The 25011-nt window shown below is 58.5% G+C and overlaps 1 protein-coding gene across 1 annotated transcript in view; it reads left to right on the plus strand.

Moving 5' to 3' along the window:
- The first annotated feature begins 5980 nt into the window (after positions 1 to 5980).
- Positions 5981 to 25011, plus strand: part of LOC138066510 (otoferlin-like) — an 84221-nt gene continuing 65190 nt past the window's right edge. Inside the window, 2 exon segments of the mRNA XM_068936379.1 lie at positions 5981 to 6104; positions 6442 to 6499. Of these exon segments, the coding sequence (XP_068792480.1) occupies positions 5981 to 6104; positions 6442 to 6499 (182 nt within the window).

Consider the following 25011-nt stretch of genomic DNA (forward strand, 5'->3'; position numbering starts at 1 on the left):
TTGCCCAGAGAGGTTGTGGAGTCTCCTTCCCTGGAGATATTCAAAAGCCGCCTGGCCCAATCCTGGGCAATATGCTCCAGAGGACCCTGGCTGAGCAGGGGCGTTGGACTCCAGGATCTCCGGAGGTCCCTTCCAACCTCCACCATTCTCTGAGCCTGTGATTCTGTGAAATGTTAAGGCTAAAATTTTAACACTCACATCCCAGAAGTTTTCTTTTCCTTTCTTCTCAGAATTGGTTCCCATCGATGGTCGAGCCCATCACACACCTCCCACAATCGCCTGTAATGTGCTCGTGTAGTGTTCCAATGTTATAGGTCCTATGGAATGGCATGGGGTTGGTTCACCTAGTTGATTTAAACCAGTTGAGGGAATGGTTAGAACGTACATCTAGCAATCTGGTTTTGGAGCTAAGGAAAGGTTTTGCACATTGAGTGACTACTCCCCAAATTACAGCTTGGTTGCCACTGCCCACGCACACAGGGAGCCCCATTCCCCTTGGGATCATTCCAGTTACTATGAAAGAGAGAATCAACCGTATCGGGAATAATACCAACGGTGCGTCTATATGATTGGGGCCTGGGCATACAAGTCTCGAACTCCCATCTCTCCATCATATGTCTAGCAAGCCAAGAATCTTCCACAAGACTTGAACTGGAGGAAAGTGTGGGATCAAAACTGTCATGTCACCTGGGGGAGTGAACCAGACACCGTGCGTAGGGCCTACGAAATAGATGGCTCAGTGTTACAGTGGGGACAACAAACAATTGTACTCGGGACCTGAGAGGACCACTCCCTGAGAGAGACCTGCCCAATCGAAGCTATTTCCAAGCAGGTGGTCATGAAGGGAGCACTGCCCTTCAGGAAAAAGCCTTTGCGCAGCTGCGATATTACCAGAACGGAGCAGCTTCACGACCGCATCACACAGCTCATCAGCCTTCCCATTGATACAAAGGAACAGGAGCCAATGCATGACAACCAAAGTTGCATTCATGACAGACTGCATGAAATAGGAAAACAGGTGGACTCGGCAGCCAGGAACTCCACATATGTCTTCACTCATGGATACAGAAGACATTCAGCAGTGTCTCTAGGCAAAGTGGCAGCAGAAAGGTTGGCAAAGATGCAGAAGGCTTTCACAAGAGCAAACAACCCCACTTTCTACCTGCAGGGCCAGAGAGAAGACTTCTTCACAAGTTTCCACATGTCCTGCCAAGCAGTGCCCTCTCTCACAGCAGTTGCTGATTTTTTTATGTGACGAGCTTTCAGGAGCTCTTTGACAGGCAGTGTCTGTGAAGACTGCTCTTGATATAGCCTGGGAAAGGAGCTCTAACTCTCCAGCTTTCAGTGGCCATCGATCTCAACTAGAAACGGCTATTCTCCTGTCTCTTGCGGAGGAAGAGAATGGTGAGAAGTTCAGGCAGCACATTCATTTCCTCCAACATGTTTTAGAAGGTTTCGTTGAGAAGTGTGTTAACAACTATTGCTTAGACAAGAACAATTCAAGGCTGAAGAACTTGTTCCATGTTTCCCTGAATTCATTCCAGACTCTTGTTGCTGCTGCTAGCTTTGCGCCTACAACTCCAGTTGTCCAAGAGAACTGTGGCAATGTCTCCCTGTGGCTAGAGGAATTTGGGAGCAGACTTGGAGCTAATTCTGAACTTCCCAGAAGTCATCTGAAAAGCATTGAGCATCAAGAAAGAAAGGAGCTAGAGCTCCTGAAGGAGGCAATGAGTAAAGCTCTGGCCCCTGTGCTAGCAAACCTGAAACAGGCATTTTCCATGACTCATCTGAAAGCTTGGAACTGGAAACCTCATACAATCAGAGTTGAACGGCTGCACGGCTGCTGGAAGCAATGCCCGTTGTGCAGCGCTCTTTGCACAGACACGATACGTGCTCCTGATGGGGACCACAGTGTTCACTTCCATCGCCCTCAAGTCCTCAATGGGACCCAGTGGGTTAGAAGAAATCAGTTGGTCCCTGCCCTTTGCTCCAGTCTTGTAGCAAGTCACTGTTGCCTTGTGCTTGAGGATAACAAGGAAGCTGCCTATACAAAGTCTAGAGAAGCAGGAGCAGCTTCTGCCAATTGGGGCCTCACGCCAGAAAGCTCCCCGCAGGCATGCTGCAAATGGCTTGTGTGCCATTTCCGCTCACAATTGCAACAAGATTGCTGTGCACAATTGGAGGGCACAGCAGCAACCCCTCCAGAAGGGGAAAAGTGCCCAAAGACAGATGTGATCTCTGAGCTGGAACAGCTATCCCCTCCACATAGCATCTCCCAGCGCCAAAACGGTCTGCAATGGCAATGGCCTGAATGTATTGGCATCCCTTGCCAGCAGTCCAAGAGATCATTGCTGCTGGAAGCTGCATTTCATTTCATGCCTTTGTATTTCAGTTGCTAGTCTTACTCTGGGAAACATGTATACAATCACCTCAAGGGCTAGCCTTCTGCAAAGAACCCAAAAAATAGCCAACAGCAGAAGCAGCAAGATACACACCTAGATAATACCATGGCCTGTACATCACATCTGTGATTTTCTTCTCCTCTCCATAAGTGGGTTCACTTCTGGAGAGTGTTCAACTTCTGGACTCCATGAAGCAGAGTCTTTCCTGAAGTCTGTGATTTTAAAGTCCAACTGGACTGATAGGTTCCCCTCATCTTATGCCCTCGGGAACAAACACGTCACGGAATGTCACCCTTCACCAGGTCTCTCTCTTGTGTTTGATCCTGTGGCTCTGCTCTGTCTGTAACACATGTTCCCACGTTCATAGCTCTGTACCAGCAACAAGCAGTAAAAGGGGCCTGTTGCCTGCTCTCGCTTCCTGACGTTCTCCTTGTATGTGGGAAGCATCGTGCGGGTGCTGGCGGGGAGGTTGTGGGGAGAGAAAGTGCCAGGTGCCTTTGGGAAGGTCTTCCGCAGGAGCCAGGCCTGAAGCCCCCTTACGAAGCCTTGCTGCAGAGTGCAGGCGTCTCCTGCTGAGCCTGGCAAGAGCTGGTCGCACTCTCCTGTGGCAAGTCAGGTCCAGTACGCTCGTCTGCACGGGCAGGACTGGAGGCTGTTGTCCCAAGAGGGCCACCTCTCCCTCCTGGCTCAGCTGGTGCACATAGAGATTTGCACGGCTCCTGCCACAGACGCGCAGAGATTGAAGCAATGTGGGATGAGGGCCAGGGCGCATAAAAGGTGTGAAAAGCAGCAGAGCGGCTGCAACGCTAGTCAGGCTCTCTCCTGGTGCTGGGCTTGTCATGGGGGTGCTGAGGGGATCTGGGCGTTGTGTTGGGGGTGCTGGGCTTGTCGTGGGGGTGGAGAGGGGACGTGGGCCTTGTGTTTGGGGTGCAGGGCCTGTTGTGGGGGTCCTGAGTAGTCAGGGCGTTGTTTTGGGGGTGCTGGGACTTGTTTTGGGAGAGCTAGGCTTGTTTTGGGGTGCTGAGGGGACCTAGGCATTGTTTTGGGAGTGCTGGAGGTATCTGGGCCTTGTATTGGGGGTGCTGGGCTTTTCATGAAGGTGCTGAGGGGATCTGGGCATTGTGTTGTAGGCACTGGGCTTGTTGTGGTGCTTAGGGGATCTAGGCCTTGTGTTGGGCGTCCTGAGAGTATCGGGGCCTTTTTCTGGGGGTGCTGGGTCTTGTTTTAGGGGTGCTGGTCTTGTCGTTGGGGTGCTGAGGGGATCTGGGCTGTGTTTTTGGGGTGCTGGGCATTGCTTTTGGGGGTGCGGGGCTTTTTTTTGGGGGGTGCGGAGGGGATCTGGGCCTGGTTTTAGGAGCGCTGAGGGTATCTGGGGCTTTTATTGGAAATGCTGGTCTTGTCATGGGGACGTTGAGGGGATTTGGGCCTTGTATTGGGAGTGCTGGGCTTTGTGTTGGGGGTTCTGATGGGATCTGTGTCTTTTTTGGGGGGTGGTGAGGGGATCTGGGCCTTGTGTTAGTAGGGCTGAGGGGATCTTGGCCTTGTTTTGTGAGTGGTGGGTCTTGTTTTGCACGTGCTGAGGCGATCTGGGCATTGTTTTGGGGGTGCTGGGCCTTGCTGTGGGGGTGCTGAGGGGATATGTTGGGGGTGCGGGGCTTGTGTTGTGGGTGCTGAGGAGATCTGGGCATTTTGTTGGGGGGCTGGGCTTATGGTGGTGCTGAGGGGATCTGGGCCTTGTGTTGGGGGTGCTGGGCTTGTTTTGGGAGTGCTGAGGGGATCTGGGCCTTGTATTGGGGAGAGCTGGGCTTGTTGTGGGGGTGCTGAGGAGAGCTAGGTGTTGTTTTAGGGGTGCTGGGCCTTGTTTTGGGAGTCCTGAGGGGATCTGGGCCTTGTGTTGGGGGTGCGCGGCTTGTCATGGGGGTGCTGAACGGGATCTGGGCCTTATGTTTGGGAGTGCTGGGCCTTGTTTTGGGGTGCTGGGCCTTGTTTTAGGGTGCTGAGGGGATCTGGGCCTTGTGTTGGAGGTTCCTGAGGGGATCTGGGCGTTGTATTGGGGGCCAGGGCGCATACAAGGTGTGAAAAGCAGCAGAGCGGCTGCAACGCTAGTCAGGCTCTCTCCTGGTGCTGGAGACAGTGGGGTGGGGGGACAAGCGGCAGGTCCTCGTCCCAGGAGCTGCCCAAGACGTGGGCACTCGTCGTGGCGCCAAGGGGAGAAGCCATCTGGCAAGCAGCGCCCAGGAGGCCGTACCGGGGCGGTCCGGCTGGATTTCCTGCCACAGACAGCTCTCGCCACGCCAGCCAGAAACGCAGCAGCCTCCACCGCAGCCTTCTCCATCGCCAATTGTTATTGGAGCGGCTCTTGGAGGGGCAAGGGGGAAAGGATTCCCCACATTTTCACTTTTTTTTTTGGGGGGGGGGTGGCACATTTCCTTTCTGATTTGCAACTATTTCTTTTTTTTTTTCTCCCTGTCTTTTGGCAGATGGAGGGTGGTGGTTGCCCATATTAGAGCAGCTTGTGTGCGGGTTTTTAAAATGTATTTCCTGAGGAAGTTTTTTACGGGCTTGAAACTCTCCAGGCTTTTTTCCAGCAGTTTTTTTTTTGTCTTTTTCTTCTTCCTCCCCCACAAGCAATCACCCATAGGGGTCATTTATTTACTTACACACTGTGGGTTTTATTTATTTACCCATGGGAAGGTGGCTGGGTTGGGGTTTGGCTGTTCTTTGTTTTTCAGCAGCTCCCCCTTTCCCCTCACCCCCCCCCCCCAGCCATTTCCTTGGGGCGTTCCTGATTAATTTTCACTCGGGGGTCACGGAGTCAGGCGCAGGGGCAGGGGGTGGGATGCCCTCTCCCCCCGAGCAGCTGGTTGTGGCTCCATTACTCCTTTTCTCCGGAGCCCGTTTTCTCTGGGCATTTCCTCACTCCCTGCTGGCCCGGGGAAGCTTCTAGAAGGTGCCGGAGCAACAGCTGCGGTAGGAGCCTCCTGATTGGCGGGTGTGGGAGTGTTAGCTGTGTCCTGATTGGCGGGTTGTGGATGGCAGCGTGGGGCGGGGAGTGAAGCCTTGTCTGTCCCTGCTGAGGGGATCTGGGGGTTGTGGGGGGTGCGGGGGGGATCTGGGGGTTGGGGGCGCTGGGGGTGTTTTGGGGGCAGAGAGGCGGGAGGCAGGGCAAGGGGAGGCCTTGGCTGCAGAGGTCTGCCCCTGCGGCAGGTGCTGGAATGGGGAGGGCACTAGTGTGTGCCTGTGGCCTGGGCAGGTGCCGCAGGAGCGGGGGGAGGCGCAGGCCGGGGCAGAGCAGGATGCAGCCCAGAGGCAGAGAGGTGGGCATGGCCGTGCTGAGCTGCCGAGGCCAAGAGAGGATTGTGGTGGGGGGGTGCTGAGAAGAGGGCAACAGCAACATCTGCACTGCACAGGCAGAGCCGGCTCCGTTGTGCTGACAACCAGGCGGTGTTGGTGAGCGATGAAGGCCATGAGCTGCTGGACTGCCTCCCAAAAGTTGCACACAAAGAGTGGCCGGCGCACGTGAGACATCGCCAGCGCATCGTGCAGAAGCCTCCAGAGGCCCAGAGGGCAAACTGGGCATGAGGTGCAAGCTGCCTCGGCCCTCAGGTGCCCAACGGGACAGGGCCTGCGAGATTGCTGGTGGGGCGCTGCTGGTGCATCGGAGGCTCGAAGGCATCATCTTGGGCTGCTGCAGAAGGGCAGGTGAGAGGCAAGTGGGGGACGGAGCAGGCGCAGAGGCGGCAAGAGGCGGAGAGCAAGGGCTTGCCTGAGAAGAAGCAAGGGGCTGCTGCTCATGCAAAAGAGCCAGCAGCACACTCGTGCTGCACTAGTGCGAGAGCTCTGCCGAGGACAATTTGAGGCAGAGAGAGAGGAAGGAGGAGGCTGGAGGTGAGCAACCGCATGCAAGAGTGAGTGCGGCACTGTGCAGTTGGTCGCAGCAAGAAATCGCCGCCGCTGCCGGTGCCCACGTGCCTCTGGCGCAGGCAAGGCTTGGCAGAGGAGCTGCCCTCGCTCACTCTGTGTGTGCCTCTTCTTGCAGCAGCCTCTGTGGTGCACAAGGAAGCGGAGGAGGAGTGTGGAGCAAGGCAGGAGGCAGGGTAGGCAGAGGCCTTGGCTGCAGGGCATCAGGCTGTGCGAGAGACCGTGATGCGGGGGGCTCCCTGAATGTGTGCCTGTGGGCCTTGCAGCTGCGGCGTGGCCCTGGGGAGACTGAGGGCAGGATGGAGCCCAGAGGCAGAGAGGTGCTCATGGCGTGGCTGAGGTGCAGAGGCCAAGGAGGGGATGGGTGTTGGGAGTGCTGAAGAGCAGGCAATGGCTTAGGGAGGGCCAGGGTAAATGGAAAGGCTGCCGCAGAGCTGCCCGAAAGGCTGCCTGGTGCTGAGACACAGCCCAGGCGCCCAGTGCAGGCGTGTCTGCAGGGCCCCTCTGTGCGGCAAGGCTGAGTGCCTTTGGGGCCTGCCTGGCACAGGGGTGCCTGCTCAGGGGCAAAAGGGAGCCCTGAGGGAGGGTTGTCACCTGCTTTCTGCCTCCCAGGTGGAGCAAAGAAACATTGGGCAGCATGCGAGTGGCCCCATGCTGCCTATGGAAGATGCCCAGGTAGTGCTGGCTCTTGCCTGGCCAACAGCAGCCCCTGGCAGTGGCTCTGGTGGCTCTCAGCTAGGCAGGAGTGCTGAGGCAGAGGTGTGGTGGCATGCCACTCAGAGGGGAAGGCAGAGCTGTGACTGTGTTGCTGCATGTGCTGCCAAGGGGCTGTGGGCAAGAGGAGCGGCCACAAGCCTTGTGCCTTGTTGTGACCCAGGTGAGCTGCAGCTCCAAGCATCTGCGGAGGCCTCCGGAGGCGTGGACAAGAACAATCGGGAAGCTGCATGAGCCATGGCACACGCAGTGGTGGAGGGCATGCGGGCTGCCTGCCGGGGGGTGAGTAGCCCCATTCAAGAGGCTGCAGCTGAGGCTTTCAAGGAGCCATTGACACAGTCTCTGCACTCCCAAAACAATGCGCAGATCCCCTCAGGATGCCGATAAGCCCAGTACCCCGAACATAACACCCAGAACCCCTCAGCACCCCCAACACACCGCCCAGATCCCCGCTACAAACCCCAGGTCATGCCCAGCACCCCAAATACAAGGCCCAGATGCCCACAGCACCCCCACCACAACGCCCAGATCCCCTCAGCAACCCCAAAACAAGGCCCAGATTCCCTCAGCAAACCCATTACAAGACCAGCTCCCCGGACACAAGGCCCACATCCCCTAAGCACACCCAAAACAAGGCCCAGCACTCCCAACACAACGCCCCGATCCCCTTCAGTACCTCCAACACAATGCCCAGCTCCCCTCTGCACCCCCAAAACAAGGCTAGCACCCTGCATGACAAGCCCAGCACCCCCAAAACAAGCCCATGATCCCCTCAGCACTCCCACAAGCCCAACACAACAAACACACGGCCCAGATCTCCTCTGCACCCCCAACACAAGGCCCAGCACTCCCAAGACAAGGCCCAGAGCCCTCAGTACCCCCATGACAAGCCCGACACCCCCACAACAAGACCCAGATCCCCTCTGCACACCCACCACTATCCCAGCACCCCCACCACAAGCCCAGCACCCCAAACACAACGCCCAGATCCCCTCAGCACCTCCACCACAAGCCCAGCACCCCCAACACAATGCCCAGATCCCCTCAGCACCCCCACCACAAGGCGCTGATCCCCTCTGCACTCCCAAAACACATCCAGCACCTCGAAAACAAGCCCCTGATCCCCTCAGTACCCCCAATACAAGGCCCCGTTCTCCTCAGCACCCCCAACACAACGCCCAGATCCCCTCAGCACCCCCACCACAAGCCCAGCACCCCCAACACAATGCCCAGATTTCCTCTGCACCACGGAAAAAAGGTCCAGCACCTCGAAAACAAAGCCCAGATCCCCTCAACACCCCTAAAACAAGTCCAGCACCCACAACACAATGCCCCGATCCCCTCAGCAATCCCAAAACAAGGCCCACATACCCTCAGCACCCCCAAAACAATGCCCCAGATCCCCTCAGCACCCCCAAAACAAGGCCCAGCAACGCCAACACAACGCCCAGCTCGCCTCTGCACTTCCACAAAAAGCCCAGCAGCCTGCATGACAAGCCCAGCACCTCAAAACAAGCCCCATATTCCCTCAGCACCCCCACAAGAAGGTCCAGATCCCCTCAGCACCCCCATGACAAGCCCAGATCCCCTCTGCACTCCCACAAGCCCAAAACAACAAACACACAGCCCAGATCCCCTCTGCACCCCCATAACAGGCCCAGCACCTCCACCACAATGTCCAGATCCCGTCAGCACGTCCACGACAAGCCCAGCACATCCAACACAAGCCCCAGATCCCCTCCGCACTCGTACAACACACCCAGCACCCCCAACACAAGGACCAGATCCCCTCAGCACCACTATGACAAGTCCAGCAGCCACAACACACAGCCCAGATCCCCTCAGCACCCCCACCACAAGCCCAGCACTCCCACAACAAGCCCTGCACCTCCAAAACAATGCCCAGATCCCCTCAGCACCCCCACCACAAGCCCAGCACCCACAACACAATGCCCCAGATCCCCTCAGCTACCCCAAAACAAGGCCCACATCCCCTCAGCAAACCCATTACAAGACCACCTCCCCCGACACAAGGCCCACATCCCCTCTGCACCCCTAAAACAAGGCCCAGCAACTCCAGCACAATGCCCAGCTCCCCTCTGCACTTCCACAAAAAGCCCAGCAGCCTGCATGACAAGCCCAGCACCTCAAAACAAGCCCCATATTCCCTCAGCACCCCCACAAGAAGGTCCAGATCCCCTCAGCACCCCCATGACACAGCCCAGATCCCCTCTGCACTCCCACAAGCCCAACACAACAAACACACAGCCCAGATCCCCTCTGCACCCCCATAACAGGCCCAACACCTCCAATGCAAGCCCCAGATCCACTCCGCACTGGCACAACACGCCCAGCACCCCTAACACAAGCCCAGATACCCTCTGCACCCCCACAACAAAGCCCAGCACACCAAACACAATGCCCAGATCCCCTCTGCACCCCCACCAGAAGGCACTGATCCCCTCTGCACTCCCAAAACACATCCAGCACCTCGAAAACAAGCCCCTGATCCCCTCAGTACCCCCAATACAAGGCCCCGTTCTCCTCAGCACCCCCACCACAACGCCCAGATCCCCTCAGCACCCCCACCACAAGCCCAGCACCCCCAACACAATGCCCAGATCTCCTCTGCACCACGGAAAAAAAGGCCCAGCACCTCGAAAACATGGCCAGATCCCCTCAGCACCCCCACTACAAGCCCCGCATCTCCAAAACAATGCCCGAGATCCCCTCAGCAGCCCCACCACAATGCCCAGATCCCCTCTGCACCCCCAACGCAATGCCCACATGCCCTCAGCACCCCTATCACAAGCCCAGCACCCCCTACAAAATGCCCCGATCCCCTCAGCACCCCCACCACAAGCCCAGCACCCACAACACAATGCCCCAGATCCCCTCAGCAACCCCAAAACAAGGCCCTGATCCCCTCTGCACTCCCAAAACACATCCAGCACCTCGAAAACAAGCCCCTGATCCCCTCAGTACCCCCAATACATGGCCCCGTTCTCCTCAGCACCCCCACCACAACGCCCAGATCCCCTCAGCACCCCCACAACAAAGCCCAGCACCTCAAAAACAATGCCCAGATCCCCTCAGCACCCCCACCACAAGCCCATCACCCCCAACACAATGCCCATATCCCCTTCAGTACCCTCATGACAAGACCAGCACCCCCAACACAACACTCAGCTCCGGTGAGCAGCCCGAAAACAAGCCTAGCACCCCCAACACAACACCCAGATCCCCCAAAACAAGTCCCAGCACCTCCAACACAACGCCCAGCTTCCCTCTGCACCCCCAAAACAAGCCCAGCACCCGCAACACAAGCCCAGCACCTCCAAAACAAGCCCAGATCCCCTCAACACTCCCACAAGCTCAACACAACAAACACACAGCCCAGATCCCCTCTGCACCCCCATAACAGGCCCAACACCTCCAATACAAGCCCCAGATCCCCTCCGCACTCGCAAAACACGCCCAGCACCCCTAACACAAGCCAAGATCCCCTCTGCACCCCCACAACAAAGTCCAGCACCACCAAAACAAGGCCCTGATCCCCTCTGCACTCCGAAAACAAGGCCTAGCACCCCTAAAATAAAACCTAGCTTTCCTCAGCACACCCACGACAAGCCCAGCTCTCCCCCATACAAGCCCAAATCCCCTAAGCACCCTCCATGACAAGCCCAGCACTCCCAACACAATGTCCAGATCCCCTCAGCACTCCCACAAGTTCACCACAACAAACACACTGCCCAGATCCCCTCAGCAGCCCCAACACAAGGCCCAGCACTCCCAAGACAAGGCCCAGACCCCTCAGTACCCCTATGACAAGCCCAACACCTCCGACACCATGCCAACATCCTCTCAGCACTCCCACAACAAGCCCCAGATCCCCTCGGCACTCCCACAAGCTCAAAACAACAAACACGCAGCCCAGATCCCCTCTGCACCCCCATAACAGGCCCAACACCTCCAATACAAGCCCCAGATCCCCTCCGCACTCGCACAACACGCCCAGCACCTCAAAAACAATGCCCAGATCCCCTCAGCACCCCCACAACAAAGCCCAGCACCTCAAAAACAATGCCCAGACACCCTAAGCACCCCCAAAACAAAGCCCAGCACCCCCACCACAACGCCCAGATCCCCTTCAGTACCCTCATGACAAGACCAGCACCCCCAACACAACACTCAGCTCCAGTGAGCAGCCTGAAAACAAGCCTAGCAACCCCAACACAACACCCAGATCCCCCAAAACAAGGCCCAGCACCTCCAACACAATGCCCAGCTCCCCTCTGCACCCCCAAAACAAGGCTAGCACCCTGCATGACAAGCCCAGCACCCCCAAAACAAGCCCATGATCCCCTCAGCACTCCCACAAGCCCAACACAACAAACACACGGCCCAGATCTCCTCTGCACCCCCAACACAAGGCCCAGCACTCCCAAGACAAGGCCCAGAGCCCTCAGTACCCCCATGACAAGCCCGACACCCCCGCAACAAGACCCAGATCCCCTTTGCACACCCACCACTATCCCAGCACCCCCACCACAAGCCCAGCACCCCAAACACAACGCCCAGATCCCCTCAGCACCTCCACCACAAGCCCAGCACCCCCAACACAATGCCCAGATCCCCTCAGCACCCCCACCACAAGGCGCTGATCCCCTCTGCACTCCCAAAACACATCCAGCACCTCGAAAACAAGCCCCTGATCCCCTCAGTACCCCCAATACAAGGCCCCGATCTCCTCAGCACCCCCACCACAACGCCCAGATCCCCTCAGCACCCCCACCACAAGCCCAGCACCCCCAACACAATGCCCAGATTTCCTCTGCACCACGGAAAAAAGGTCCAGCACCTCGAAAACAAAGCCCAGATCCCCTCAACACCCCTAACACAAGTCCAGCACCCACAACACAATGCCCCGATCCCCTCAGCAATCCCAAAACAAGGCCCACATACCCTCAGCACCCCCAAAACAATGCCCCAGATCCCCTCAGCACCCCCAAAACAAGGCCCAGCAACGCCAACACAACGCCCAGCTCGCCTCTGCACTTCCACAAAAAGCCCAGCAGCCTGCATGACAAGCCCAGCACCTCAAAACAAGCCCCATATTCCCTCAGCACCCCCACAAGAAGGTCCAGATCCCCTCAGCACCCCCATGACAAGCCCAGATCCCCTCTGCACTCCCACAAGCCCAAAACAACAAACACACAGCCCAGATCCCCTCTGCACCCCCATAACAGGCCCAGCACCTCCACCACAATGTCCAGATCCCGTCAGCACGTCCACGACAAGCCCAGCACATCCAACACAAGCCCCAGATCCCCTCCGCACTCGTACAACACACCCAGCACCCCCAACACAAGGACCAGATCCCCTCAGCACCACTATGACAAGTCCAGCAGCCACAACACACAGCCCAGATCCCCTCAGCACCCCCACCACAAGCCCAGCACTCCCACAACAAGCCCTGCACCTCCAAAACAATGCCCAGATCCCCTCAGCACCCCCACCACAAGCCCAGCACCCACAACACAATGCCCCAGATCCCCTCAGCTACCCCAAAACAAGGCCCACATCCCCTCAGCAAACCCATTACAAGACCACCTCCCCCGACACAAGGCCCACATCCCCTCTGCACCCCTAAAACAAGGCCCAGCAACTCCAGCACAATGCCCAGCTCCCCTCTGCACTTCCACAAAAAGCCCAGCAGCCTGCATGACAAGCCCAGCACCTCAAAACAAGCCCCATATTCCCTCAGCACCCCCACAAGAAGGTCCAGATCCCCTCAGCACCCCCATGACACAGCCCAGATCCCCTCTGCACTCCCACAAGCCCAACACAACAAACACACAGCCCAGATCCCCTCTGCACCCCCATAACAGGCCCAACACCTCCAATGCAAGCCCCAGATCCACTCCGCACTGGCACAACACGCCCAGCACCCCTAACACAAGCCCAGATCCCCTCTGCACCCCCACAACAAAGCCCAGCACACCAAACACAATGCCCAGATCCCCTCTGCACCCCCACCAGAAGGCACTGATCCCCTCTGCACTCCCAAAACACATCCAGCACCTCGAAAACAAGCCCCTGATCCCCTCAGTACCCCCAATACAAGGCCCCGTTCTCCTCAGCACCCCCACCACAACGCCCAGATCCCCTCAGCACCCCCACCACAAGCCCAGCACCCCCAACACAATGCCCAGATCTCCTCTGCACCACGGAAAAAAAGGCCCAGCACCTCGAAAACATGGCCAGATCCCTTCAGCACCCCCACTACAAGCCCCGCATCTCCAAAACAATGCCCGAGATCCCCTCAGCAGCCCCACCACAATGCCCAGATCCCCTCTGCACCCCCAACGCAATGCCCACATGCCCTCAGCACCCCTATCACAAGCCCAGCACCCCCTACAAAATGCCCCGATCCCCTCAGCACCCCCACCACAAGCCCAGCACCCACAACACAATGCCCCAGATCCCCTCAGCAACCCCAAAACAAGGCCCTGATCCCCTCTGCACTCCCAAAACACATCCAGCACCTCGAAAACAATGCCCAGATCCCCTCAGCACCCCCACCACAAGCCCAGCACCCCCAACACAATGCCCATATCCCCTTCAGTACCCTCATGACAAGACCAGCACCCCCAACACAACACTCAGCTCCGGTGAACAGCCCGAAAACAAGCCTAGCACCCCCAACACAACACCCAGATCCCCCAAAACAAGTCCCAGCACCTCCAACACAATGCCCAGCTTCCCTCTGCACCCCCAAAACAAGCCCAGCACCCGCAACACAAGCCCAGCACCTCGAAAACAAGCCCAGATCCCCTCAACACTCCCACAAGCTCAACACAACAAACACACAGCCCAGATCCCCTCTGCACCCCCATAACAGGCCCAACACCTCCAATACAAGCCCCAGATCCCCTCCGCACTCGCAAAACACACCCAGCACCCCCAACACAAGGCACAGATCCCCTCTGCACCCCCACCACAAGCCCAGCACTCCCAACACAACGCCCCGATCCCGTACAGTACCCTCATGACAAGACCAGCACCCCCAACACAACACTCAGCTCCACTGAGCAGCCCGAAAACAAGCCGAGCACCCCCAACACAACACCCAGATCCCCCAAAACTAGGCCCAGCACCTCCAACACAATGCCCAGCTCCCCTCTGCACCCCCAAAACAAGGCTAGCACCCTGCATGACAATCCCAGCACCCCCAAAACAAGCCCATGATCCCCTCAGCACTCCCACAAGCCCAACACAACAAACACACGGCCCAGATCTCCTCTGCACCCCCAACACAAGGCCCAGCACTCCCAAGACAAGGCCCAGAGCCCTCAGTACCCCCATGACAAGCCCGACACCCCCACAACAAGACCCAGATCCCCTCTGCACACCCACCACTAGCCCAGCACTCCCACAACAAGCCCAGCACCCCCAGTGCAAGACCTAGCTCTCCTCAGCACCCGCACCACAAGCCCAGCACCCCCAACACAACGCCCAGATCCCCTCTGCACCCCCACCACAAGGCCCTGATCCCCTCTGCACTCCCAAAACACATCCAGCACCTCAAAAACAAGCCCCTGATCCCCTCAGTACCCCCAATACAAGGCCCCGATCTCCTCTGCACCCCCACTACAAGCCCAGCACCTCCAAAACAATGCCCCGATCACCTCAGCAGCCGCACCACAAGCCCTGAACCCCCAACGCAATGCCCAGTTCCCCTCAGCACCCCTACCACAAGCCCAGCACCCCCAGCACAATGCCCCGATCCCCTCAGCAACCCCAAAACAAGGCCCAGCTCCCCTCAGCAAACCCATTACAAGACCAGCTCCCCCGACACAAGGCCCACATCCCCTAAGCACCCCCAAAACAAGGCCCAGCACTCCCAACACAATGCCCCGATCCCCTTCAGTACCTCCAACACAATGCCCAGCTCCCCTCTGCACCCCCAAAACAAGGCTAGCACCCTGCATGACAATCCCAGCACCCCCAAAACAAGCCCATGATCCCCTCAGCACTCCCACAAGCCCAACACAACAAACACACGGCCCAGATCTCCTCTTCACCCCCAACACAAGGCCCAGCACTCCCAAGACAAGGCCCAGAGCCCTCAGTACCCCCATGACAAGCCCGACACCCCCACAACAAGACCCAGATCCCCTCTGCACACCCACCACTAGCCCAGCACTCCCACAACAAGCCCAGCACCCCCAGTGCAAGACCTAGCTCTCCTCAGCACCCCCACCAAAATCCCAGCACACCAAACACAACGCCCAGATCCCCTCTGCACCCCCACCACAAGGCCCTGATCCCCTCTGCACTCCCAAAACACATCTAGCACCTCGAAAACAAGCCCCTGATCCCCTCAGTACCCCCAATACAAGGCCCCGATCTCCTCAGCACCCCCACCACAACGCCCAGATCCCCTCAGCACCCCCACCACAAGCCCAGCACCCCCAACACAATGCCCAGATCTCCTCTGCACCACGGAAAAAAAGGCCCAGCACCTCGAAAACATGGCCAGATCCCCTCAGCACCCCCACTACAAGCCCCGCATCTCAAAAACAATGCCCGAGATCCCCTCAGCAGCCCCACCACAATGCCCAGATCCCCTCTGCACCCCCAACGCAATGCCCACATCCCCTCAGCAACCCCTATCACAAGCCCAGCACCCCCTACAAAATGCCCCGATCCCCTCAGCACCCCCACCACAAGCCCTGCACCCCCAACACAATGCCCCAGATCCCCTCAGCAACCCCAAAACAAGGCCCACATCCCCTCAGCAAACCCATTACAAGACCAGCTCCCCCGACACAAGGCCCACATCCCCTAAGCACCCCCAAAACAAAGCCCAGCACCCCAAACACAACACCCCGATCCCGTTCAGTACCCTCATGACAAGACCAGCACCCCCAACACAACACTCAGCTCCACTGAGCAGCCCGAAAACAAGCCTAGCATCACCAACACAACACCCAGATCCCCAAAAACTAAGCCCAGCACCTCCAAAACAATGCCCAGATCCCCTCAGCACCCCCACCACTAGCCCAGCACTCCCACAACAAGCCCTGCACCTCCAAAACAATGCCCAGATCTCCTCAGCACCCCCACCACAAGCCCAGCACCCCCAACACAATGCCCCAGATCCCCTCAGCTACCCCAAAACAAGGCCCAGATCCCCTCAACAAACCCATTACAAGACCACCTCCCCCGAAACAAGGCCCACATCCCCTCAGCACCCCCAAAACAAGGCCCAGCAACTCCAGCACAATGCCCAGCTCCCCTCTGCACTTCCACAAAAAGCCCAGCAGCCTGCATGACAAGCCCAGCACCTCGAAAACAAGCCCCATATTCCCTCAGCACCCCCACAAGAAGGTCCAGATCCCCTCAGCACCCCCATGACAAGCCCAGATCCCCTCTGCACTCCCACAAGCCCAACACAACAAACACACAGCCCAGATCCCCTCTGCACCCCCATAACAGGCCCAACACCTCCAATACAAGCCCCAGATCCCCTCCGCACTCGCACAACACGCCCAGCACCCCTAACACAAGCCCAGATACCCTCTGCACCCCCACAACAAAGCCCAGCACACCAAACACAATGCCCAGATCCCCTAAGCACCCCCACCACAAGGCCCTGATCCCCTCTGCACTCCCAAAACACATCCAGCACCTCGAAAACAAGCCCCTGATCCCCTCAGTACCCCCAATACAAGGCCCCGTTCTCCTCAGCACCCCCACCACAACGCCCAGATCCCCTCAGCACCCCCACCACAAGCCCAGCACCCCCAACACAATGCCCAGATCTCCTCTGCACCACGGAAAAAAAGGCCCAGCACCTCGAAAACATGGCCAGATCCCCTCAGCACCCCCACTACAAGCCCCGCATCTCCAAAACAATGCCCGAGATCCCCTCAGCAGCCCCACCACAATGCCCAGATCCCCTCTGCACCCCCAACGCAATGCCCACATGCCCTCAGCACCCCTATCACAAGCCCAGCACCCCCTACAAAATGCCCCGATCCCCTCAGCACCCCCAACACAAGCCCTGCACCCCCAACACAATGCCCCAGATCCCCTCTGCACTTCCACAAAAAGCCCAGCAGCCTGCATGACAAGCCCAGCACCTCAAAACAAGCCCCATATTCCCTCAGCACCCCCACAAGAAGGTCCAGATCCCCTCAGCACCCCCATGACACAACCCAGATCCCCTCTGCACTCCCACAAGCCCAACACAACAAACACACAGCCCAGATCCCCTCTGCACCCCCATAACAGGCCCAACACCTCCAATACAAGCCCCAGATCCCCTCCGCACTCGCAAAACACACCCAGCACCCCCAACACAAGGCACAGATCCCCTCAGCACCCCCACCACAAGCCCAGCACTCCCAACACAACGCCCCGATCCCGTTCAGTACCCTCATGACAAGACCAGCACCCCCAACACAACACTCAGCTCCACTGAGCAGCCCGAAAACAAGCCGAGCACCCCCAACACAACACCCAGATCCCCCAAAACTAGGCCCAGCACCTCCAACACAATGCCCAGCTCCCCTCTGCACCCCCAAAACAAGGCTAGCACCCTGCATGACAAGCCCTGCACCCCCAAAACAAGCCCATGATCCCCTCAACACTCCCACAAGCCCAACACAACAAACACACGGCCCAGATCTCCTCTGCACCCCCAACACAAGGCCCAGCACTCCCAAGACAAGGCCCAGAGCCCTCAGTACCCCCATGACAAGCCCGACACCCCCACAACAAGACCCAGATCCCCTCTGCACACCCACCACTAGCCCAGCACTCCCACAACAAGCCCAGCACCCCCAGTGCAAGACCTAGCTCTCCTCAGCACCCGCACCACAAGCCCAGCACCCCCAACACAACGCCCAGATCCCCTCTGCACCCCCACCAGAAGGCGCTGATCCCCTCTGCACTCCCAAAACACATCCAGCACCTCAAAAACAAGCCCCTGATCCCCTCAGTACCCCCAATACAAGGCCCCGATCTCCTCTGCACCCCCACTACAAGCCCAGCACCTCCAAAACAATGCCCCGATCACCTCAGCAGCCGCACCACAAGCCCTGAACCCCCAACGCAATGCCCAGTTCCCCTCAGCACCCCTACCACAAGCCCAGCACCCCCAGCACAATGCCCCGATCCCCTCAGCAACCCCAAAACAAGGCCCAGCTCCCCTCAGCAAACCCATTACAAGACCAGCTCCCCCAACACAAGGCCCACATCCCCTAAGCACCCCCAAAACAAGGCCCAGCACTCCCAACACAACGCCCCGATCCCCTTCAGTACCTCCAACACAATGCCCAGCTCCCCTCTGCACCCCCAAAACAAGGCTAGCACCCTGCATGACAAGCCCAGCACCCCCAAAACAAGCCCATGATCCCCTCAGCACTCCCACAAGCCCAACACAACAAACACACGGCCCAGATCTCCTCTGCACCCCCAACACAAGGCCCAGCACTCCCAAGACAAGGCCCAGAGCCCTCAGTACCCCCATGACAAGCCCGACACCCCCACAACAAGACCCAGATCCCCTCTGCACACCCACCACTAGCCCAGCACTCCCACAACAAGCCCAGCACCCCCAGTGCAAGACCTAGCTCTCCTCAGCACCCGCACCACAAGCCCAGCACCCCCAACACAACGCCCAGATCCCCTCTGCACCCCCACCACAAGGCCCTGATCCCCTCTGCACTCCCAAAACACATCCAGCACCTCGAAAACAAGCCCCGATCCCCTCAGTACCCCCAATACAAGGCCCCGATCTCCTCAGCACCCCCACCACAACGCCCAGATCCCCTCAGCACCCCCACCACAAGCCCAGCACCCCCAACACAATGCCCAGATCTCCTCTGCACCACGGAAAAAAAGGCCCAGCACCTCGAAAACATGGCCAGATCCCCTCAGCACCCCCACTACAAGCCCCGCACCACCAAAACAATGCCCCAGATCCCCTCAGCAGCCCCACCACAATGCCCAGATCCCCTCTGCACCCCAAATGCAATGCCCACATGCCCTCAGCAACCCCTATCACAAGCCCAGCACCCCCTACAAAATGCCCCGATCCCCTGAGCACCCCCACAACAAGCCCTGCACCCCCAACACAATGCCCCAGATCCCCTCAGCAACCCCAAAACAAGGCCCACATCCCCTCAGCAAACCCATTACAAGACCAGCTCCCCCGACACAAGGCCCACATCCCCTAAACACCCCCAAAACAAAGCCCAGCACCCCAAACACAACACCCCGATCCCGTTCAGTACCCTCATGACAAGACCAGCACCCCCAACACAACACTCAGCTCCACTGAGCAGCCCGAAAACAAGCCTAGCATCACCAACACAACACCCAGATCCCCAAAAACTAAGCCCAGCACCTCCAAAACAATGCCCAGATCCCCTCAGCACCCCCACCACAAGCCCAGCACTCCCACAACAAGCCCTGCACCTCCAAAACAATGCCCAGATCCCCTCAGCACCCCCAACACAAGCCCAGCACCCACAACACAATGCCCCAGATCCCCTCAGCTACCCCAAAACAAGGCCCAGATCCCCTCAACAAACCCATTACAAGACCACCTCCCCCGAAACAAGGCCCACATCCCCTCAGCACCCCCAAAACAAGGCCCAGCAACTCCAACACAATGCCCAGCTCCCCTCTGCACTTCCACAAAAAGCCCAGCAGCCTGCATGACAAGCCCAGCACCTCAAAACAAGCCCCATATTCCCTCAGCACCCCCACAAGAAGGTCCAGATCCCCTCAGCACCCCCATGACAAGCCCAGATCCCCTCTGCACTCCCACAAGCCCAACACAACAAACACACAGCCCAGATCCCCTCTGCACCCCCATAACAGGCCCAACACCTCCAATACAAGCCCCAGATCCCCTCCGCACTCGCACAACACGCCCAGCTCCCCTAACACAAGCCCAGATCCCCTCTGCACCCCCACAACAAAGCCCAGCACACCAAACACAACGCCCAGATCCCCTCTGCACCCCCACCACAAGGCCCTGATCCCCTCTGCACTCCCAAAACACATCCAGCACCTCGAAAACAAGCCCCTGATCCCCTCAGTACCCCCAATACAAGGCCCCGTTCTCCTCAGCACCCCCACCACAACGCCCAGATCCCCTCAGCACCCCCACCACAAGCCCAGCACCCCCAACACAATGCCCAGATCTCCTCTGCACCACGGAAAAAAAGGCCCAGCACCTCGAAAACATGGCCAGATCCCCTCAGCACCCCCACTACAAGCCCCGCATCTCCAAAACAATGCCCGAGATCCCCTCAGCAGCCCCACCACAATGCCCAGATCCCCTCTGCACCCCCAACGCAATGCCCACATGCCCTCAGCACCCCTATCACAAGCCCAGCACCCCCTACAAAATGCCCCGATCCCCTCAGCACCCCCACCACAAGCCCTGCACCCCCAACACAATGCCCCAGATCCCCTCAGCAACCCCAAAACAAGGCCCTGATCCCCTCTGCACTCCCAAAACACATCCAGCACCTCGAAAACAAGCCCCTGATCCCCTCAGTACCCGCAATACAAGGCCCCGTTCTCCTCAGCACCCCCACCACAACGCCCAGCTCCCCTCTGCACTTCCACAGAAAGCCCAGCAGCCTGCATGACAAGCCCAGCACCTCAAAACAAGCCCCATATTCCCTCAGCACTCCCACAAGAAGGTCCAGATCCCCTCAGCACCCCCATGACAAGCCCAGATCCCCTCTGCACTCCCACAAGCCCAACACAACAAACACACAGCCCAGATCCCCTCTGCACCCCCATAACAGGCCCAACACCTCCAATACAAGCCCCAGATCCCCTCCGCACTGGCACAACACGCCCAGCTCCCCTAACACAAGCCCAGATCCCCTCTGCACCCCCACAACAAAGCCCAGCACACCAAACACAATGCCCAGATCCCCTCTGCACCCCCACCACAAGGCCCTGATCCCCTCTGCACTCCCAAAACACATCCAGCACCTCGAAAACAAGCCCCTGATCCCCTCAGTACCCCCAATACAAGGCCCCGTTCTCCTCAGCACCCCCACCACAACGCCCAGATCCCCTCAGCACCCCCACCACAAGCCCAGCACCCCCAACACAATGCCCAGATCTCCTCTGCACCACGGAAAAAAAGGCCCAGCACCTCGAAAACATGGCCAGATCCCCTCAGCACCCCCACTACAAGCCCCGCATCTCCAAAACAATGCCCGAGATCCCCTCAGCAGCCCCACCACAATGCCCAGATCCCCTCTGCACCCCCAACGCAATGCCCACATGCCCTCAGCACCCCTATCACAAGCCCAGCACCCCCTACAAAATGCCCCGATCCCCTCAGCACCCCCACCACAAGCCCTGCACCCCCAACACAATGCCCCAGCTCCCCTCTGCACTTCCACAAAAAGCCCAGCAGCCTGCATGACAAGCCCAGCACCTCAAAACAAGCCCCATATTCCCTCAGCACCCCCACAAGAAGGTCCAGATCCCCTCAGCACCCCCATGACACAACCCAGATCCCCTCTGCACTCCCACAAGCCCAACACAACAAACACACAGCCCAGATCCCCTCTGCACCCCCATAACAGGCCCAACACCTCCAATACAAGCCCCAGATCCCCTCCGCACTCGCAAAACACACCCAGCACCCCCAACACAATGCCCAGATCCCCTCAGCACCCCCACCACAAGCCCAGCACTCCCAACACAACGCCCCGATCCCGTTCAGTACCCTCATGACAAGACCAGCACCCCCAACACAACACTCAGCTCCACTGAGCAGCCCGAAAACAAGCCGAGCACCCCCAACACAACACCCAGATCCCCCAAAACTAGGCCCAGCACCTCCAACACAATGCCCAGCTCCCCTCTGCACCCCCAAAACAAGGCTAGCACCCTGCATGACAAGCCCTGCACCCCCAAAACAAGCCCATGATCCCCTCAACACTCCCACAAGCCCAACACAACAAACACACGGCCCAGATCTCCTCTGCACCCCCAACACAAGGCCCAGCACTCCCAAGACAAGGCCCAGAGCCCTCAGTACCCCCATGACAAGCCCGACACCCCCACAACAAGACCCAGATCCCCTCTGCACACCCACCACTAGCCCAGCACTCCCACAACAAGCCCAGCACCCCCAGTGCAAGACCTAGCTCTCCTCAGCACCCGCACCACAAGCCCAGCACCCCCAACACAACGCCCAGATCCCCTCTGCACCCCCACCACAAGGCCCTGATCCCCTCTGCACTCCCAAAACACATCCAGCACCTCGAAAACAAGCCCCTGATCCCCTCAGTACCCCCAATACAAGGCCCCGATCTCCTCAGCACCCCCACCACAACGCCCAGATCCCCTCAGCACCCCCACCACAAGCCCAGCACCCCCAACACAATGCCCAGATCTCCTCTGCACCACGGAAAAAAAGGCCCAGCACCTCGAAAACATGGCCAGATCCCCTCAGCACCCCCACTACAAGACCCCAACCACCAAAACAATGCCCCAGATCCCCTCAGCAGCCCCACCACAATGCCCAGATCCCCTCTGCACCCCAAATGCAATGCCCACATGCCCTCAGCAACCCCTATCACAAGCCCAGCACCCCCTACAAAATGCCCCGATCCCCTGAGCACCCCCACAACAAGCCCTGCACCCCCAACACAATGCCCCAGATCCCCTCAGCAACCCCAAAACAAGGCCCACATCCCCTCAGCAAACCCATTACAAGACCAGCTCCCCCGACACAAGGCCCACATCCCCTAAACACCCCCAAAACAAAGCCCAGCACCCCAAACACAACACCCCGATCCCGTTCAGTACCCTCATGACAAGACCAGCACCCCCAACACAACACTCAGCTCCACTGAGCAGCCCGAAAACAAGCCTAGCATCACCAACACAACACCCAGATCCCCAAAAACTAAGCCCAGCACCTCCAAAACAATGCCCAGATCCCCTCAGCACCCCCACCACAAGCCCAGCACTCCCACAACAAGCCCTGCACCTCCAAAACAATGCCCAGATCCCCTCAGCACCCCCACCACAAGCCCAGCACCCACAACACAATGCCCCAGATCCCCTCAGCTACCCCAAAACAAGGCCCAGATCCCCTCAACAAACCCATTACAAGACCACCTCCCCCGAAACAAGGCCCACATCCCCTCAGCACCCCCAAAACAAGGCCCAGCAACTCCAACACAATGCCCAGCTCCCCTCTGCACTTCCACAAAAAGCCCAGCAGCCTGCATGACAAGCCCAGCACCTCAAAACAAGCCCCATATTCCCTCAGCACCCCCACAAGAAGGTCCAGATCCCCTCAGCACCCCCATGACAAGCCCAGATCCCCTCTGCACTCCCACAAGCCCAACACAACAAACACACAGCCCACATCCCCTCTGCACCCCCATAACAGGCCCAACACCTCCAATACAAGCCCCAGATCCCCTCCGCACTGGCACAACAGGCCCAGCTCCCCTAACACAAGCCCAGATCCCCTCTGCACCCCCACAACAAAGCCCAGCACACCAAACACAACGCCCAGATCCCCTCTGCACCCCCACCACAAGGCCCTGATCCCCTCTGCACTCCCAAAACACATCCAGCACCTCGAAAACAAGCCCCTGATCCCCTCAGTACCCCCAATACAAGGCCCCGTTCTCCTCAGCACCCCCACCACAACGCCCAGATCCCCTCAGCACCCCCACCACAAGCCCAGCACCCCCAACACAATGCCCAGATCTCCTCTGCACCACGGAAAAAAAGGCCCAGCACCTCGAAAACATGGCCAGATCCCCTCAGCACCCCCACTACAAGCCCCGCACCTCCAAAACAATGCCCCGATCAACTCAGCACCCCTCTCACAAGCCCAGCACCCCCTACAAAATGCCCCGATCCCCTCAGCACCCCTATCACAAGCCCTGCACCCCCAACACAATGCCTCAGATCCCCTCAGCAACCCCAAAACAAGGCCCAGATCCCCTCAGCAAACCCATTACAAGACCAGCTCCCCCGACACAAGGCCCACATCCCCTCAGCACTCGCACAACACGCCCAGCACCCCCAACACAAGGCCCAGATCCCCTCTGCACCCTGCATGACAATCCCAGCACGCCAAAAACAAGCCCCAGTTCCCCTCAGCACTGCCACACGCCCCACACAACAAACACAATGCCCAGATCCCCTCTGCACCCCCACCACAAGGCCCTGATCCCCTCTGCACTCCCAAAACACATCCAGCACCTCGAAAACAAGCCCCTGATCCCCTCAGTACCCCCAATACAAGGCCCCGTTCTCCTCAGCACCCCCACCACAACGCCCAGATCCCCTCAGCACCCCCACCACAAGCCCAGCACCCCCAACACAATGCCCAGATCTCCTCTGCACCACGGAAAAAAAGGCCCAGCACCTCGAAAACATGGCCAGATCCCCTCAGCACCCCCACTACAAGCCCCGCATCTCCAAAACAATGCCCGAGATCCCCTCAGCAGCCCCACCACAATGCCCAGATCCCCTCTGCACCCCCAATGCAATGCCCACATGCCCTCAGCACCCCTACCACAAGCCCAGCACCCCCTACAAAATGCCCCGATCCCCTCAGCACCCCCACCACAAGCCCTGCACCCCCAACACAATGCCCCAGATCCCCTCAGCAACCCCAAAACAAGGCCCTGATCCCCTCTGCACTCCCAAAACACATCCAGCACCTCGAAAACAAGCCCCTGATCCCCTCAGTACCCGCAATACAAGGCCCCGTTCTCCTCAGCACCCCCACCACAACGCCCAGATCCCCTCTGCACTTCCACAGAAAGCCCAGCAGCCTGCATGACAAGCCCAGCACCTCAAAACAAGCCCCATATTCCCTCAGCACTCCCACAAGAAGGTCCAGATGCCCTCAGCACCCCCATGACAAGCCCAGATCCCCTCT

The sequence above is a fragment of the Struthio camelus genome, chromosome 3, assembly GCF_040807025.1.
Source record: "Struthio camelus isolate bStrCam1 chromosome 3, bStrCam1.hap1, whole genome shotgun sequence".
NCBI lineage: Eukaryota > Metazoa > Chordata > Aves > Struthioniformes > Struthionidae > Struthio > Struthio camelus.